Source organism: Zootoca vivipara, chromosome 7 (assembly GCF_965207765.1).
Source record: "Zootoca vivipara chromosome 7, rZooViv2.hap1.1, whole genome shotgun sequence".
Lineage (NCBI taxonomy): Eukaryota > Metazoa > Chordata > Lepidosauria > Squamata > Lacertidae > Zootoca > Zootoca vivipara.
In genome coordinates, this window is record NC_142590.1 from 26,274,827 (window position 1) to 26,290,756 (window position 15,930).

Sequence of the window (15,930 nt, forward strand, 5' to 3'; positions counted from 1 at the left end):
GCATAACTGCATAATTGTACAAACCACTCTTATATGGTGTTTCCCTCTCTCCTACCTTTTAGGGTCCACCGGGGCCACCTGGTCCAAGAGTAAGTTGGATATGTTTTCTATGATGGTTTCAGCATTGAATAGTAAAAGAGTTGGGGCACTATCCTCTAGAACTTCTGTAGTCACTATTAAGAAGGGGTAGTGGTATTAGTTTGTTGTTGTTGTTGTTGTTGTTGTAAGATTTATATACCGTCCTTCATTAAAAGATCTCAGGGTGGTTGACAAGATAATAATAATAATAATAATAATAATAATAATAATAATAATTAATAATAATAATAATAATTTATTTATACCCCGCCCATCTGGCTGGGTTTCCCCAGCCACTCTGGGCGGCTTCCAACAGAAAAATGAAATAAAACAATTAAACATTAATAATAATAATAATAATAATAATAATAATATATTATTATTATTATTATTATTATTATTATTTATACCCCGCCCATGTGGCCGGATTCCCCCAGCCACTCTGGGCGGCTTCCAACAAAATATTAAAATACAGAAATCCATCAAACATTAAAAGCCTCCCTAAACAGGGCTGCCTTCAGATGCCTTCTAAAGGTCTGGTAGTTGTTTTTCTCTTTGACATCTGATGGGAGGGTGTTCCACAGGGCAGGCGCTACCACCGAGAAGGCCCTCTGCCTGGTTCCCTGCAACTTGGCTTCTCACAATGAGGGAACCGTTAGAAGGCCCTCGGTACTGGACCTCAGTGTCCGGGCAGAACGATGGGGGTGGAGACGCTCATAGATAAAAATATAGATAAAACACAAATAAATAATTTTTTTAACCCCCCCCCCACACAAATACATTTAAAAGGCTGTAGAACATGAATCAGCCAAAGGCCTGGTACTGAAGATGCCAGACGAACTCTCCCTGGGGAGAGGAGTGTATTTCATGTTCTCGTTTTTGTATTTTTATGTTGCAAACCGACCTGTGATCTTCGGATGAAGGGCGGTATACAAATTTAATAAATAATAAGAACAATGAATGGGAAGTGGACAAGAGTACTCTTGCCCAGCCACCACCCCTTTCAATGAAGCATGCCTAGGAGGAGATTCTGGAGGACTCTCCCCACTGAGCAGGGGCAATGCAGTGTAGTGGGACGCGGGTGGCGCTGTGGTCTAAACCACTGAGCCTCTTGGGCAAGGGTAGACAACCTAAGGCCCATGGGCCACAAGCGGCCCACGGGGGTTGTTTAACTGGCCCATGAGCTGCCCCCGAACTGAGCCGTCCGCTCGGTGGGTCCCCGCACACTGCACTAAAGCAGCATGGTGTGGGGATTCGCTTTTGCGGCTCCGGAAATCGCGTCTGCGCAGATGCTGGAAATTGTGGGTGCGCGCACTCACACGCACACGCAATCCAGCCACGGGGGGATCTCCGCTGGAGTGAACCACCCAGGCCAGGTAAACCTTGCCGGCCCCTGCTCTTGGGCTTGCCAGTCAGAAGGTTGGTGATTTGAATCCCCGCGACAGAGTGAGCTCCTGTTGCTCTGCCCTAGCTCCTGCCAACCTAGCAGTTCGAAAGCATGTGAGTGTGAGTAGATCAGGGGTCAGCAAGGTTTATCTTGCCTGGGATGGATCGGTCCCACAGAGATCCCTCTGTGGGCCAGATCACGCGCCCACGATTTTCGGCATCTGCATCTGGGCAGACATTATTCTCGGTGTCTGCGCATGCGCAGTTGCAATTTCTGGCACCACGGAAGCGAGTCCCCATATCATGCGCCGGTTTAGCGCAGCACACGAGCAGGCAGTTCGGGGGCAGCTTGTGGGCCGGTCAAACGACCTCCGCAGGCCGCTTCCAGCCCATGGGCCTTCGGTTGCTGACCCCTGGAGTCCCACTGTGGCGGGAAGGTAAATGGCCTTTCCGTGTGCTCTGGCTTCCGTCAAGGTGTTCCATTGTGCCAGTCATGCTGGCCACATGACCCAGAAAGCTGTCTGTGAATAAACGCCGGCTCCCTCAGCCTGAAAGCGAGATGAGCGCCACAACCCCATAGTCGTCTTTGACTGGACTTAACCACCCAGCGGTCTTTTACCTTTTTACTCCTAGGCATGTTTACTTCCCATGAAAGTGTGCATTAGGATTGCAGCCTTGAGCTGCATCAGGGCATGGAAAGGTTTGCCTTTCACTTGGTTCATGTTCTGTGTATAATGTATATCTTGAGTCTTTGTAAAATATTACACATCATGCTGTTCCTAGGGATCCTTCCTAAAAGGCAGTATCATGCTAATGCATGCTAAGGGTAGATCATGGCTGACTTCAGTCCATTGCATCTACTCCGAGTATTACGGAAGTGTGCCACCCGAAGTATTTCACGCTTTTAAAAAACCCTTCTCCCTTCCTTGCCACATTTTGTTCTTTTTAACCAGTATCCACCAGCCCTCAGTCACAACTTCACCACAAGCCTTAACGTGTGATTTATGGCAGCCCCCTGCATTACAAGGCACAAACTACCTTGAAGCATAGAAATGGCAATTGTAGGAATTGCAAGCAAGCCTGGAAGATTGTAGTAAAATTAGCACACTCTCCTCACTCCCAAAAAAGCCATCTCTTTTTTATAATATTTTTAATTAGTTTTCAATTACAGTCAAATAATAGCCTCATTACAACAATACCAATTTATAATACAATTATTAATACCAATCGTTCAAATACCAAATTATATAATTTAGATAAAGTCCCCCCCCCCACATGCTAGATTTGTTGGTTTGATCATTTTCTTTATTCCTGCGTTCCAAACTCTTTTTAATTTCAATTGCATTCCGGTCATAATAATAATCCCTTTTACAACAACAGCAATATTAATACTCTTTGGCAGTACGTATTTTAATTATGTGGCAGGAGCCTAAAAATGTGCGTAATTAATTTTTGATGTTCTGGTTTGTTTGTTATGCTGCTGATATTAAAATGTTTGATTATATACAGAAGCAGGTTGACATCAGTGCTGCTATTCAAGCCTTGATTGAATCCAATGCTGCATTGCAGATGGAGGTAAAAATATTTGCATGTTTAGCTTCTCACATTATGTATACATGTTATAAAGTCACTTCACTGATAAGCTGTATGTATGTCTTCACAAATATTTAATTTACCACACATTTACAAATATCATACTACTTAGCAGGGGCAGGAATAATGAGGGGAAAACTATTCATATAAACTCTGCAGGGTATAGAGAATAAGTTTTGTAGCTGAGACCTCTGACCTAAATGCTCAGAACGTTGTGCAATAGTGGTCTGCTTAATTGGAAACACATTATATGAATGAAGTATTGTGGTTTTTTGTGAGGCTGCAACTTGAGATAGGTACGCACACAGTGCAAAGCGTATTTTATAAAATGTACTGATGGTTTGTCTTTGGACCTTACCACTCCATCAGAGGTTGTTTCATCGCTGCCGTTCGTGTAATAAATGTGCTTGTGGGGGTCAGTCTTCGTTGTGGGGGGGGGCTGAAATGATGTTCTTCTGCAGAGAGTTCCCAATTTGTCAGAAATCAGACCCCCAAGGTTCAGATTTTGGGGAACGCTGTTCTTCCAAACACGTCCACCACCATTACGATCGCTGTGTGGAATAGTTAAATAAATATCTCAACCCCTGAGCCATTTGATGTTTTTGTTTTTTTAAAGGTTTGTTTGTTTGTTTGTTTGTTTTAAAAAAATCCAACCTACTTTAAGGGACAAAGCACCCATCTAACCTTTGAAGAAGTGGTGGTTTCTTTCCCTTCTTCATTTCACAATTCTTATTACCCTCTCTAGGATAGGAATGCAAATCTGCATTATTATTGTTATTATTCTTTTCCTTAAAAGGAAAAGCAGTACAGTGGAACCTCGGTTTATGAACACCTCGGTTTACGAATTTTCGGTTTACGAACACCGTGGACCCACCTGGAACGGATTAATTCACTTTCCATTACTTTCAATGGGAAAGTTCGCTTCAGTTTATGAACGCTTCAGTTTACGAACAGACTTCCAGAACCAATTACACCCATGCTTCGGGTTAAGTATGCTTCAGGTTGAGTACTCCGTGGACCCGTCTGGAACGGATTAATCCACTTTCCATTGCTTTCAATGGGAAAGTTCGCTTCAGTTTATGAACGCTTCAGTTTATGAACATACTTCCAGAACCAATTGTGTTCATAAACCGAGGTACCACTGTATTCCTATTTACTGCAGCAGCAGCATCCAATCTCTTGTTTCCTTCCATGCGCCATTATGTATGGGAAGGATCTCATGCTATTGCCTTAGAACAGTGATTAGCTATTCTGTCTTTCGAAGACAAAAATGTCATTGGGGTATACTTGTTTGGATTGGGGGGGTAGCATGTGTAGATTTTCTGCATATATGAATCACTTTCACTTAAAAAATTAAATTCCCTCTTTATTACTTATCTTTTGTAACTTTCAGTATCTCTCATGAATACGTTGCCAGTTTGCCATTTGGCCATGTCTCAGTACTAAGGCATTTTTTGGTGATGCCATAAAATGTCAACTGTTGGTTTTTTTTCCCCTTGGCAGAGCTACCAAAACACTGAAGTAACATTACTGGATCACAGTGCCGAGATATTCAAAACATTACATTACCTTAGCAATTTACTGCACAGTATTAAGAACCCTCTGGGAACTCGAGATAACCCAGCACGTATCTGCAGGGATTTGCTTAACTGTGAACGTAAGGTGTCTGATGGTAAGTCGCCCCCCATTGTTATTAATTGCTCTGAAATGAATCCTAATCATATCTGTAGCAACCGTACACAATCTACAGTGCAGTTGGTTTTGGGTTCAATTCAGCTATCTGGGCACTTTTGGTACTGTTTCTAGGTTGGAAGGTCACAGCCCCTGCAACATGGCTCTCATATTCCTTGAGTGTTCTCTTGAATCTCCTATTGCTGCTGCAGAATTCAGCTAACATAAACATATCACCAAGAGAAAGGTTACTCTCGCTTCTCTCACAAGATGATTGTACAACCCTTTGGCTGTTGTCACTGTGGAGCCAACTTTAAAAAGGAGATGAAACCTTGTAAAACACTTTGTCACACCTTTTCCCACTTCTGGATTTCTCTGTTGAACATATTTGAGCCTAAACTCGCATCTATTTTTTCCCCTCCCTCCCCATCTTGGAAACTGGAAACATAAGGCTGGAAAATTCTATTTTCTTTTCTAATTTTTCTGCCTTCCCCAATTGATAGGAAAATACTGGATTGATCCGAATATTGGGTGTCCTTCTGATGCCATTGAGGTTTTCTGCAACTTCAGCGCTGGTGGCCAGACATGCTTATCACCTGTCTCTATAACTAAGGTATATTGTTCTCTTCTGAAAGACCCACATTACAGTCTTCTGGATTCTATTTATGCCTTTTTTAATGTAACCTCACTGTATGCACCTAAGAACAGGGAAATACCTTGAGAGTCTTTGTTAGCACTGGATTAGATAGTTTTCTGAAAATCTGTTAACTTCAACTCCACATTAGGGCCAGTGAATATTTGCAATATATGTTGGGAGATTCATTCCCCGTCCCCGTCTGCAGTCATAGGTTTATTGTATATCATATGACTGTATGTGTTTTCATTCCACAGAGTGGATGTGACGTAGACAGGATGTTTGTCTTACTGTGTTCCTAAGTGGGACTGTTGTTCCTTTGTTCATTCTCTTTACTGCCTGTAATGCTAGAGAGAGGGAGCCATAATGAAGAGCTCCGAGTCTGTGTATATGTAAATAAACTAGCTTAGCCAAATGCTGTGCTACTGAGTCTGTCACGCAACTGCGCAAGCCTCTGCGGGTCCCTAAAGTGTGCTGGTGCTTCACATCACCAGCCACTGTGACGTTCAGGCTGAAGAATGCTCGAGAAGCTAGTAGGCACCCTCCTGGACATGCTGACAATATATACATAGGAAGCTGCCGTGCAGAGTCAGACCATTGGTTCTGCTTGCTCAGTATTATTGTCTGCACTGACTGGCAGGCAGCTTTCCAGGGGTTCAGGCAGTATGTCTCCTTCACCCCTATCGAGAGATGCTAGGAACTGAACTTGGGCTCTTCTGCATTCAAGGCAGATGCTGTACGACTGAGCTACAGCCCGTCCCCAAAAGAGGGTGCTTTACACCGGAGAAGGGGCAGGAGAAATGTATGCTTAACCTTCCCCCGTCAGCTACTTTTCTCCATACAGGGTTGCAGGCTCATGTTTGCAAGATAAATCAGGTTCAGAACATTAGCCAAGGTGGAGGGGAGGAAGCTGGTGGGGAGTAACCTTTGCAATCAACAGTGAACTCTTAGGCTAATGTCATATGCAGCTGCAGTGAAATGTTAGTCCGGTCATGAATGTCCAAAAATAAAAAAATAAGTATTTCTGAGTGACTGCCTGATAGTAAGCTCCACTTACTGTCGTCTCCAGCAATCGTAGCATTGAAATGCAAGTGGTTAATTTGAATTCTCAAGACAAAACTCTTTACTTATTGATAAAATGACAGTTATCACGCAGTAATTTTTGTTGTTTGATGTGGCACCGCACCCTGGCTCCCAGAACGTTTGGTGGATTTAATGGAAAATTTGAAAAAACAAGAACAGGAGTGCCTTAAAATGCTGTTACACCCTGGGACATAGACTAATGTAAAAGACCATGTTGTACACAGCTGAAGAAACATTGGAAAACACTAGCAAAGTGTCCTATGGGAGTGACATATGGAAGAGCAGGCATTGCTTCAAAGAATGCCGTCTTCTCCCCCCCCCCCCCATTAACATTATGAACTGTACGCTGTCATTTTCCTACTCATATTTATATCGTGCAAGTAAGGAGGACATATTTCTGCGGAGAGCGGTATGCACGTTTTGTCTAAATAGTTTACATTAGCAGATTAAATGTCAATAGTTTGTTATACCGGTGGAAAGAAATGTTTATGGAGCCTTTGTAAAGGTATGCCTAAATTGCATGGGATCACCGTGCTTTTGTGGCTCTAAAGTGCAATCTGACTTTCCGCACTAACGTGTGTTTTTGTTAAAACAGTTGGAGTTTGGCACCGGAAAAGTGCAGATGAACTTCCTTCATTTGCTGAGTTCAGAAGCAATCCATACCATCACAGTCCACTGTCTAAACACCCCGGTGTGGGGAACCAGTGACCTGCGTGCCCAGAGGCCCTCTGTCAGCTTCAAAGGATGGAATGGCCAAATGTTTGAAGCAAATGCTCCACTTGAACCAAAAGTGCTTCTGGATGAATGCATGGTAAGCCATCTGCTTGCATTGTTAAAATTTGCAGTGGAAGTAGTGTTTGGTTTGAATTAATACAGATGAGAGTTGAAATTCTGGACATTTACTTTACCCACTACTGTTAACATTTAAGATTTTACTTAAGATTTTACAGTGATTCTTATTTCTTAAAGATACTAACACAGAGGCACACCTAGCACTCATGCAAAATCCAAATGTACATCTGTCCAAAAGCTGCAAGCAGCTGTAGTGCTTTCTTTCCCCGTCACTTAGCATCAGACTCCATGTAACCACGGAGTTGTTAGCCTTGGTGTTCTTAATTACTCACTGGGCAGGTTACAACATTCCTATCAAGCTGTATTTAGAAGCCTCTGCTTGGGAGAAAGCAGTAGTGTTTCACAGGATGATAAAGGGGTGTGTGGGCGCCATGATCCCTTCTGCAACAGTGCACAAGTGCCACAAATCCCTCTGTTTTGGGTCTCCAGCTGTTTTGGACTACAATTCCCATCAACCCTGACCACTGGTCCTGCTCGCTAGGGATGATGGGAGTTGTAGTCCAAAAACAGTTGGGCGACTCAAGTTTGGGAAACACTGTCCTAAACGAAAGACAGAACTCAAAAAGTCAGAATGTTTCGGACTATTTGATGAAAACTTGAAGGAGCTCCTTTCCCCTCCCAGTCGCTATTGGATTGCCTCTGGTTTATGAACAAGATGTTGCAATCCAAATACTTCCATGTTTTTTATTTGAGAAAGCCAATAAGTATCCATTTACACATGATCTGGTCTTGTCATCATTTGCTCTCCCTAACCTCAAAGAGCAGAATAAATGTCAGCATGACAAGCCCTTAAAGAACTGGAAGCTGTGCAAAGTAGGTGCTAAAATGCTATCAAATCAGCATTTTCCATTTGGTTAGTTTTCCACTCACAGCTATTAAACATTTTATGTACTATATTTATATCCTACCCTTCCGCCAAACAGCTCAGGTTAGTATACACAAGGACATCCCATAATAGCTCTGTGAGGTGGGATTGAATGATAATATGTTAGTCCAGTGTCAATAAATTTAGTAAGTACAAAGGAATCTGAAAACAGATTTCTGCAGTTCCCCAAACTATCCACTAAAACACACTGGCTCTTTATGAAACTGTGGCGAATGCAGGCTGGAAATATGATATATGATAAAGGTGGTGCTGTGAAGTTACTGAAAAGTGCAGTTTTTCTGTGAGATTCTTTGAAATCTTTAACTCTTTCTGCAAGAAAGAGATTCCTACAGAATCTCACAGGTGCCTATCTGCGGGGATTTCACTTTTCAATGGCTTCCACTGTGCTCACATCTTTGACTGGTTGGGCAAAAACAAAAATATATATATAGCACAAGGCTTTGATTCAAACGTTATCAATCCTGAAGTGTGTACTAAGATGTAGCTCCATGGTGCTGTTTTCACATAACATTAAGAAAGCATAAAACAGGGGTCAGCAAACTTTTTCAGCAGGGGCCTGGTCCACTGTCCCTCAGACCTTGTGGGGGGCCGGACTATATTTTGAAGAAGAAGAAAAATGAACAAGTTCCTATGCCGCACAAATAACCCAGAGATGCATTTTAAATAAAAACACACATTCTACTCATGTAAAAACACGCTGATTCCTGGACCGTCCGCAGGCCAGATTTAGAAAGCGATTGGGCCAGATCTGGCTCCCAGGCCTTAGGTTGCCTACCCATGGCATAAAATAATGTACCAAATCCTGAACACATTAATATACAGTCATACCTCAGTTTAAGTACACCTCGGTTTGAGTATTTTCAGTTTAAGTACTCCGCGGACCTGTCTGGAATGGATTGATCCACTTTCCATTACTTTCATTGGGAAAGTTCGCTTCAGGTTAAGTACGCTTCAGGTTAAGTATGGACTTCCGGAACCAATTACACTCATACCTCGGGTTAAGTACACTTCAGGTTGAGTACTCCGTGGACCCATCTGGAACAGATAATCCACTTTCCATTACTTTCAATGGGAAAGTTCGCTTCAGGTTAAGTACAGACTTCCGGAACCAATTGTGTTTGTAAACCGAGGTACCACTGTACAAGACCAAGTGTAATGAATAAATAATTGTCCTTTGTTATTGCTGCTTTTCTCTCAAAGGCCTAGGAAATACTAAAAAAACAACAGCATAGGGGCTGATTGTTAATGTGTGTTAATTAACACTCTTGTTATATGCATTGCAGATTCAAGATGGCAGCTGGCATAAAACCCAGTTCCTTTTTCACACTCAAGACACCACTCAGCTTCCAGTTGTTCAAGTGCAGAAATTTCCTCATCTCAAACAAGGACAACAGCGCTACATAGAAAGTGGCCCGGTGTGTTTTCTCTAGACTTCTAAATGGAGTGGAGTTTCTCAACATGGAACTGCTGCAAGTAGTGGTTTTAAAAAAACAAAACTGCAGAAGAAATATAAAGAAAAATGTTGGTGCTTTCTAAACGAATCTCAGGAAGAAAAAGACTTCCTCCTAAGAAGGAGATATTGCTCTTAAATAAAGAAGAAGAAGAAGAAGAAGAAGAAGAAGAAGAAGAAGAAGAAGAAGAAGAAGAAGAAGAAGAAGAAGAGAGAGAGAACTTGACAACCTTAATAAAGTATTTAAGTTTCCATTGGTGCTTTTTATATTATTCGCTGGAACTGAAAACACTACATATATCTGGAAATTCTTCAGAAAACCCAGTGTTTTTTAACCTTCGTAACAGCATTGTCCCGGGACACCTTAAGGAAAGATAGAGGCATGCAGGATTAGGAGCAACTCTGGCTAATGCTCCCAAATGTGCAATAGCTTGTATTATAATTGTATGACAATGAGTTATGCCACCGTAAAACAAATCGTTCCCTTAAACACTTAAGTTGTATTACAGTCCTCTGTGGACACAGACATCTTAACAGATGATACACTACCTCTTATGTGTTTCCTGTTTGTGTTGCCTGGTGCTTTCCGTACAACTCAAAAAGTCTTTGTGGCCTTGGTCAAGATTATTTGGGTCCTGTTTTTTTATTACTTTTTTCAGACTGTATGTGCTGGTTGCATTCATTGTAAAATTGTGTCTTTAAAAAAATATTTGGTCACATACTTCATTATGAGTGAAAACATTATTTATGTGAAAACCTTGTTTAAAATGTTTTCTGTCTGTAGACATGGAAATGGTACATGAGGCAGAACAGTATCTGGTGCTTATAAGAAGATCAGGATTTTGTAGTTGTAGGAGGACTAAACACAGTAGTCTTTTAAGAAGTTTTTGGACTGCAGTTAAAGATTTTATCTATCAAGGGCCATCTACAATGATGTATTGTGTAAATATTTTGTAACTTGTTGAAAATGTTAATACAGCATATATTTAAATGGCTGCTATTAAATTATAATAATCTTAATTACTTCAACCTCTGGGGCATTCTATCCCAGTAATATTATACTGTTTCACATATATATTTATTTCAGCCCAAATATTTTGCGGCTCAAGACCGCAATACCTCAAGGAACCGACCCAGACTTTGTGGTCACCATCTGAGGCCCTCCTTTGTGTGCCTCCTCCTCAAGGGGTCTGGAGGGTGGCAACACGAGAATTAGGCCTCCTCTGCAGTGGCTCCCCATCTGTGGAATGTTCACCCCAGGGAAGTTCACCTGGTGCCTTCATTATACACCTTTATGCACCAGGCAAACACGTTCCTTTTTAACCAGCCTTTGGTGATCTGATTTACAGCCCATGCCCTTTAAAAAAATATTTTTTGGGGGGAGATACTTCTTGGGTTGTTGTTTTTATCTTTATTAGGAATTTTGTGGTTTTATATCTTGATTTTATTTTGTGAACCGCCTGAGACCCCCGGGTATAGGGTGGTATATGAATTCTAATCATAATTATAATTGTAATCATAATATATTTTATCCATCAAACTGTCAGAAACAGTCTAGCAACTTACCCTTTAAAAAGTTCATTTTTGTTGTCAACAAGGTTTAATCCAATATTATCTGCAACTCCTTGTATTTGGGGAGGGAAAGTGTTTGTTTTTAAACAGGATCCGTTCCAGTCCTTCCCTCTGGAGCAAACAGAACAAGTCTGTGCCATCTTTTGCTTAATAGTCTTATGCAAGCCTTAAATGTACCAATCTATTTCAACTGTTCCTCGTAGATATTTATTGACTCCTCACCATCTGGTTTTCCTATGCTAGGTGCTTATACTTGTCAATTACCTTCTTTAAAATCTCCTCAACATGACCATTAAAACCTGATGGATGCTTTTTGGACAGGCATTAAATAATTTATGCAGTTCTTCCAGATTACAAGATGCCCTGCCCTGCCCTGCAACTCTTAGATCCTATGAAGACTAAGATTTGACGTCTAGTTTCATGAATCGGAATGGTAAAACTTACTAAGCATATACGGTACCTCGAGTCTGCCCACCAGCAGCAGAAAGCCTTCACTTGGTGTTCTGCAAGCTAGTCAACTCATTAATGTAGCCCTACTCCCATAGCTTCAATTGTAAGATCTGACAAAGGAGATGTAAAGGGTTGGCTACAGAAAAAGTCGTACACATAGGGCTTTGTGGCTTAAATGTTCAGAAGCAAAAAAAAAACCCCACAGATGTTTAAAACCATTCTTACTTGTTGTGATTTAAGCGGCAAAGATGGAGTTTGGAACCTGGTTCATATTTTTTTATGCATCTGGATCTGAAAATACAGCTACTGCATTTGTTTTTAATGCTTCATCCATTGGTTAGTAGTATCATTATTGCAGATGTTTCTGCTAGGAAGCAAACAAGTAAAGTGTCACTGTTTCACAGATCCACCCAAACCAACACCTCATAAATTTGTCAGTTGCTGTCCAAAAAAGAAAAAAAGGATTGCATTGTAAACAACCCTAACTCTAGGGTCAAGTCTGTTACTTGAGAGTCTCATCAAAGGGATCATTCTAGTGTAAAATGACTTGGAAAATGTAGCTTGCTTATACTGCATTGTAATTTCTATCCGCTGAAGAGTTTAAGGATTTCTACATAAGTGCCTAGTTCTCTGTTTCAACAGATCCTGAAAATTTACTACCATTATATATGTACAGTGGTACCTTGGTTTAATATCAGTCCTGTTTACAAACGATTTGGTTTACGAACGCCGCAAAACTGGAAGTAGTGTCCCGGTTTGTGAACTTTACCTCAGTCTAAGAACAGAATCCAAACAGGGGCCAGATTTTGAAGGCGATTGGGCCGCATCTGGCCCCCAGGCCTTAGTTTGAGGACCCCTGAGTTATGCTGTGCAGGGCCACCCAAGATGGACAGCTCATAGTGGAGACTAAACATGATCCACCTGGAGCAGGAAGTGGCAAGCCACTCCAGTATCCCTGGCAAGAAAACTCAATGGACAAAGACAACAGGCATATAAAAGTTATGACGCTGGAAGATGAGCCCCTCAGGTCGGAAGGCGTCCAGCATGCTACTGAGGAAGAGCAGAAGACAAGTACAAGTAGATTCAGAGCTGATGAAGCGGCTGGGCCAAAGCCGAAAGGTTGCTCAGTTGTGGATATGTTTGGAAGCAAAAGGAAAGGCCAATGCTGTAAAGAAAATATATTGCATAAGAACCTGGAATGTAAGTAACAGTATAGCTTTTTTAAATTTCTGAGACTAGAAAGGTGTCTATGGCAGAGGAGGTGGCTTATAAATTCTAGACAGTGGCTGCCATCTTGTGCTACGTGTTATGAACCATCCTGGGTATAATGAGAAAGCAGGAAAAGAAAGGAGGGGTTTCCTTTCATATCCTAAGCTTCTCCAGGTACTCTGCACATTCGTATGCGTAGATGTGTGAGTGTATACATGGTGGAAGCATCAGGAATATTAAAAACACATGTACACACATAGTCTTGCTGGTTATGCATCCCTTGATTTGCCTAGAAACAATTGGTTTTTTTTATGGTTGTAGGATATGTTTTTAGGATTTTTTAGAGTAGATCTGGAAGAAGTATCTTCAATGGGGCTTATTCACTAGAAAGAGTGTTTAGGCTTGCAGCCCAGGACAGATTATTCTGAATACACTGGGAGCACTACTCAGAGAGATTGTTGTCTCAAAACAATTTTGTGTAGCTAGCAACACTTCCTTCTTTCACGCTGCAAAGGACATCTCAGATATCTTACATAGCCATAGTTAGGGTTACCACTTATAAGAAACAGTCCCAAGTGTACACTTATGGTGAGGAGTTCAGAATATGTCTCCCTGAAGGCCACAGCTCATCTGTTACACCTTTACACATGGTTGCCCCTTTAATCTCTACCTTCCGGAATTGTATAACACGTGAAGAAGCCTTAGCAGATGTGGGTTGTAGACAAAGGCCAGGGGAAGGGAAGTTCCTTCAAGCCACTATATAGTGAAAAGTGGGGTCTACATTACCTCACAGACAGTATTTGATGGGAGGCTCCTTCCATCTGCTGCCATTAACTAGGAGAGCTCCTGAGAAGTGGAATGGGACTTGCTTGCCAAGTTGAAGGAATAGGATCTATTTTACCTGTCAGGGGAAAAGGCAGAATACACATAAACACCAACACCACAAAATAATAATAATAATAATAATAATAATAATAATAATAATAATAGTAATATGCTTAAAGGTAAAGGGACCCCTGACAGTTAAGTCCAGTTGTGAATGACTCGGGTTGCGGCCCTCATTTCGCTTTACTGGCTGAGGGAGCCAACGTTTGTCCGCAGACAGTTTTTCCGGGTCATGTGGCCAGCATGACTAAGCCACTTCTGGCGAAACAGCAGTGCACAGAAATGCAGTTTACCTTCCCGCTGGAGCGGTACCTATTTATCTACTTGCACGTTGACGTGCTTATGAACTGCTAGGTTGGCAGGAGCTGGGACTGAGCAATGGGAGCTCACCCCGTCATGGGGATTCGAACTGCCGACCTTCCGATCGCCAAGCCCTAGGCTCAGTGGTTTAGACCACAGTGCCGCCCCAATAGGATGCTTAGGGTTGCCATATTTCAAAAAGTAAAATTCCTGAGCTTTTTTTTTTTTTTGGAAGAAACCCAAATTGTTGGGGAAACCTTAAGCTTTTGGAACAAAAAATTGGCAAAAATCCCCCTGGATGCCATTTTTACACCCAGAAACCAGAAAATGTCAGGAATTTTCCTGACGCAGGGAAGCCTAAGGATGCTGGAGTCCCACACGTCGGCTCAGAAGAGCAAAGTTCCGTAAGGTCCAACAGGACTTACTCCCAGATAAGGCCCCCAGATAGTGGTCTGTAGAGTTGAAAGGGACCCTGAGGATTTTCTAGTCCAACCCCCTGCAATGAAGAAATTTGCAGCTACGGGATCGAACCTGCAACGTTGGTGTTATCAGAACCACCCTCTTAACTAACCAACTGAACAATCTGCCGGAGGTCCATAAGCTTCATTCGGGCGGCCCATGCAGTGCATCCGTTCCGCATTACCGTTTTACTTATTAAACTTGTACACCACCCTTCCCCCGAAGATGGAACCTAAAATCACAACATGAAAACACAAAATGCATAATAAAACACTCCCATTTCCACCCATATTTTAACGCTGAGGTTTTAACTGCTTTCCTTCTGTTGCATTTTTTGTACCGTCTATGGAATTCGAAGTGTGACCAAAAAAAAAAAAAAATGAAAGGAGGAGCCGCGGGAAATGTTAAAACAACAAAAAATACAATTTTAAAACAACCCAAACCCAAACCAGGCACTGCCTAGCAAGGGCAGGGAGGGGAACACCCCCCAAAACACCAATTCAAATCGGTCCGCCAAGCTCCCCTCAGCCGTTTTCAAACGGGGAAAGTTTGGGGAGCCTCCTGCGCGCGGGACTGCGCTCCTCCAAACTGCGCACAGCATCCCCAAACGAGGATACTCCCTGCCTCCTCCTCCCACCGCCCAACCTCGAAGGCATCCTTTTCGCTGCACTTCTCATAGCTCCCGCCAGGGGCCAGCAGCCTCCCTTTCCCCTGCGCACCGCCGGGGCGAGGCGACTGTCTAGGACTTCGAGAAAGAGGAAGGGGAGCCAACTCGACGGGCAGTCCGTTTGCTGAGCATGGCGGCGGCAGAGACCGAAGGAAGCACGAGGCGGAAGATGTCGCTGCGAAGGTGTGTGGGTGAGGTGGGGAGGAATGTCTCCTTGGCCTCTTCCCCCACTGCCCTCCTACCCCCGAGTTATTATTATTAGGTTGGCTTGGGAGGGGGGAGGCTCAAGCCGGGAGGAAAGCGGGAAAGAGGTGGGGGTCCGACACACGCGCCCACACATTCACACGCACACCCTGGAGGCGATGCGGGGCACGCGCGCAAAGCCAGGGGGCTCCTCGCGGCAAACGTGTCTGGAAGGACGGGAAAGCGAGCAAAGTTAACAGGATAATATTTAAAGAGCGGCGTTATATATATACTGTATATATATACACACATACATATATACATACAGTATCTATCTATCTACATATATATATATACACATACATACATACATACATACATGCACAGTATATACATACACAATATGTGTGTGTATGTATAATAAATAATATAATAAATTATATATATATATATAAATTTATTATATTATTTATTATGTGGGGATGGGGACAATATGTTGCGATGTCCTTGCAGGCAGCGGATGGTAGTTTTCCAGAAGTTTTCTTCTGCGGAAAATAATATGGGTCTAAATT

The 15,930-nt window shown here is 42.4% G+C and overlaps 2 protein-coding genes across 2 annotated transcripts in view; both read left to right on the forward strand.

The window, feature by feature from the left end:
• COL24A1 (collagen type XXIV alpha 1 chain) overlaps nt 1–10,653 on the forward strand; it is a 156,895-nt gene extending 146,242 nt beyond the window's left edge. The window contains exons 55-60 of the mRNA XM_035123684.3: nt 63–89; nt 2,974–3,039; nt 4,561–4,729; nt 5,232–5,341; nt 7,041–7,256; nt 9,467–10,653. Of these exons, the coding sequence (XP_034979575.3) occupies nt 63–89; nt 2,974–3,039; nt 4,561–4,729; nt 5,232–5,341; nt 7,041–7,256; nt 9,467–9,613 (735 nt within the window). The 3' untranslated portion in view covers nt 9,614–10,653. The remainder of the gene's footprint in view (nt 1–62; nt 90–2,973; nt 3,040–4,560; nt 4,730–5,231; nt 5,342–7,040; nt 7,257–9,466) is intronic.
• Nucleotides 10,654–15,241: 4,588 nt separating this feature from the next.
• The window catches only part of ZNHIT6 (zinc finger HIT-type containing 6), a 40,438-nt gene continuing 39,749 nt past the window's right edge, over nt 15,242–15,930 (forward strand). The window contains exon 1 of the mRNA XM_035123685.3: nt 15,242–15,358. Coding sequence (XP_034979576.1) covers nt 15,306–15,358 — 53 coding nt within the window. The 5' untranslated portion in view covers nt 15,242–15,305. The remainder of the gene's footprint in view (nt 15,359–15,930) is intronic.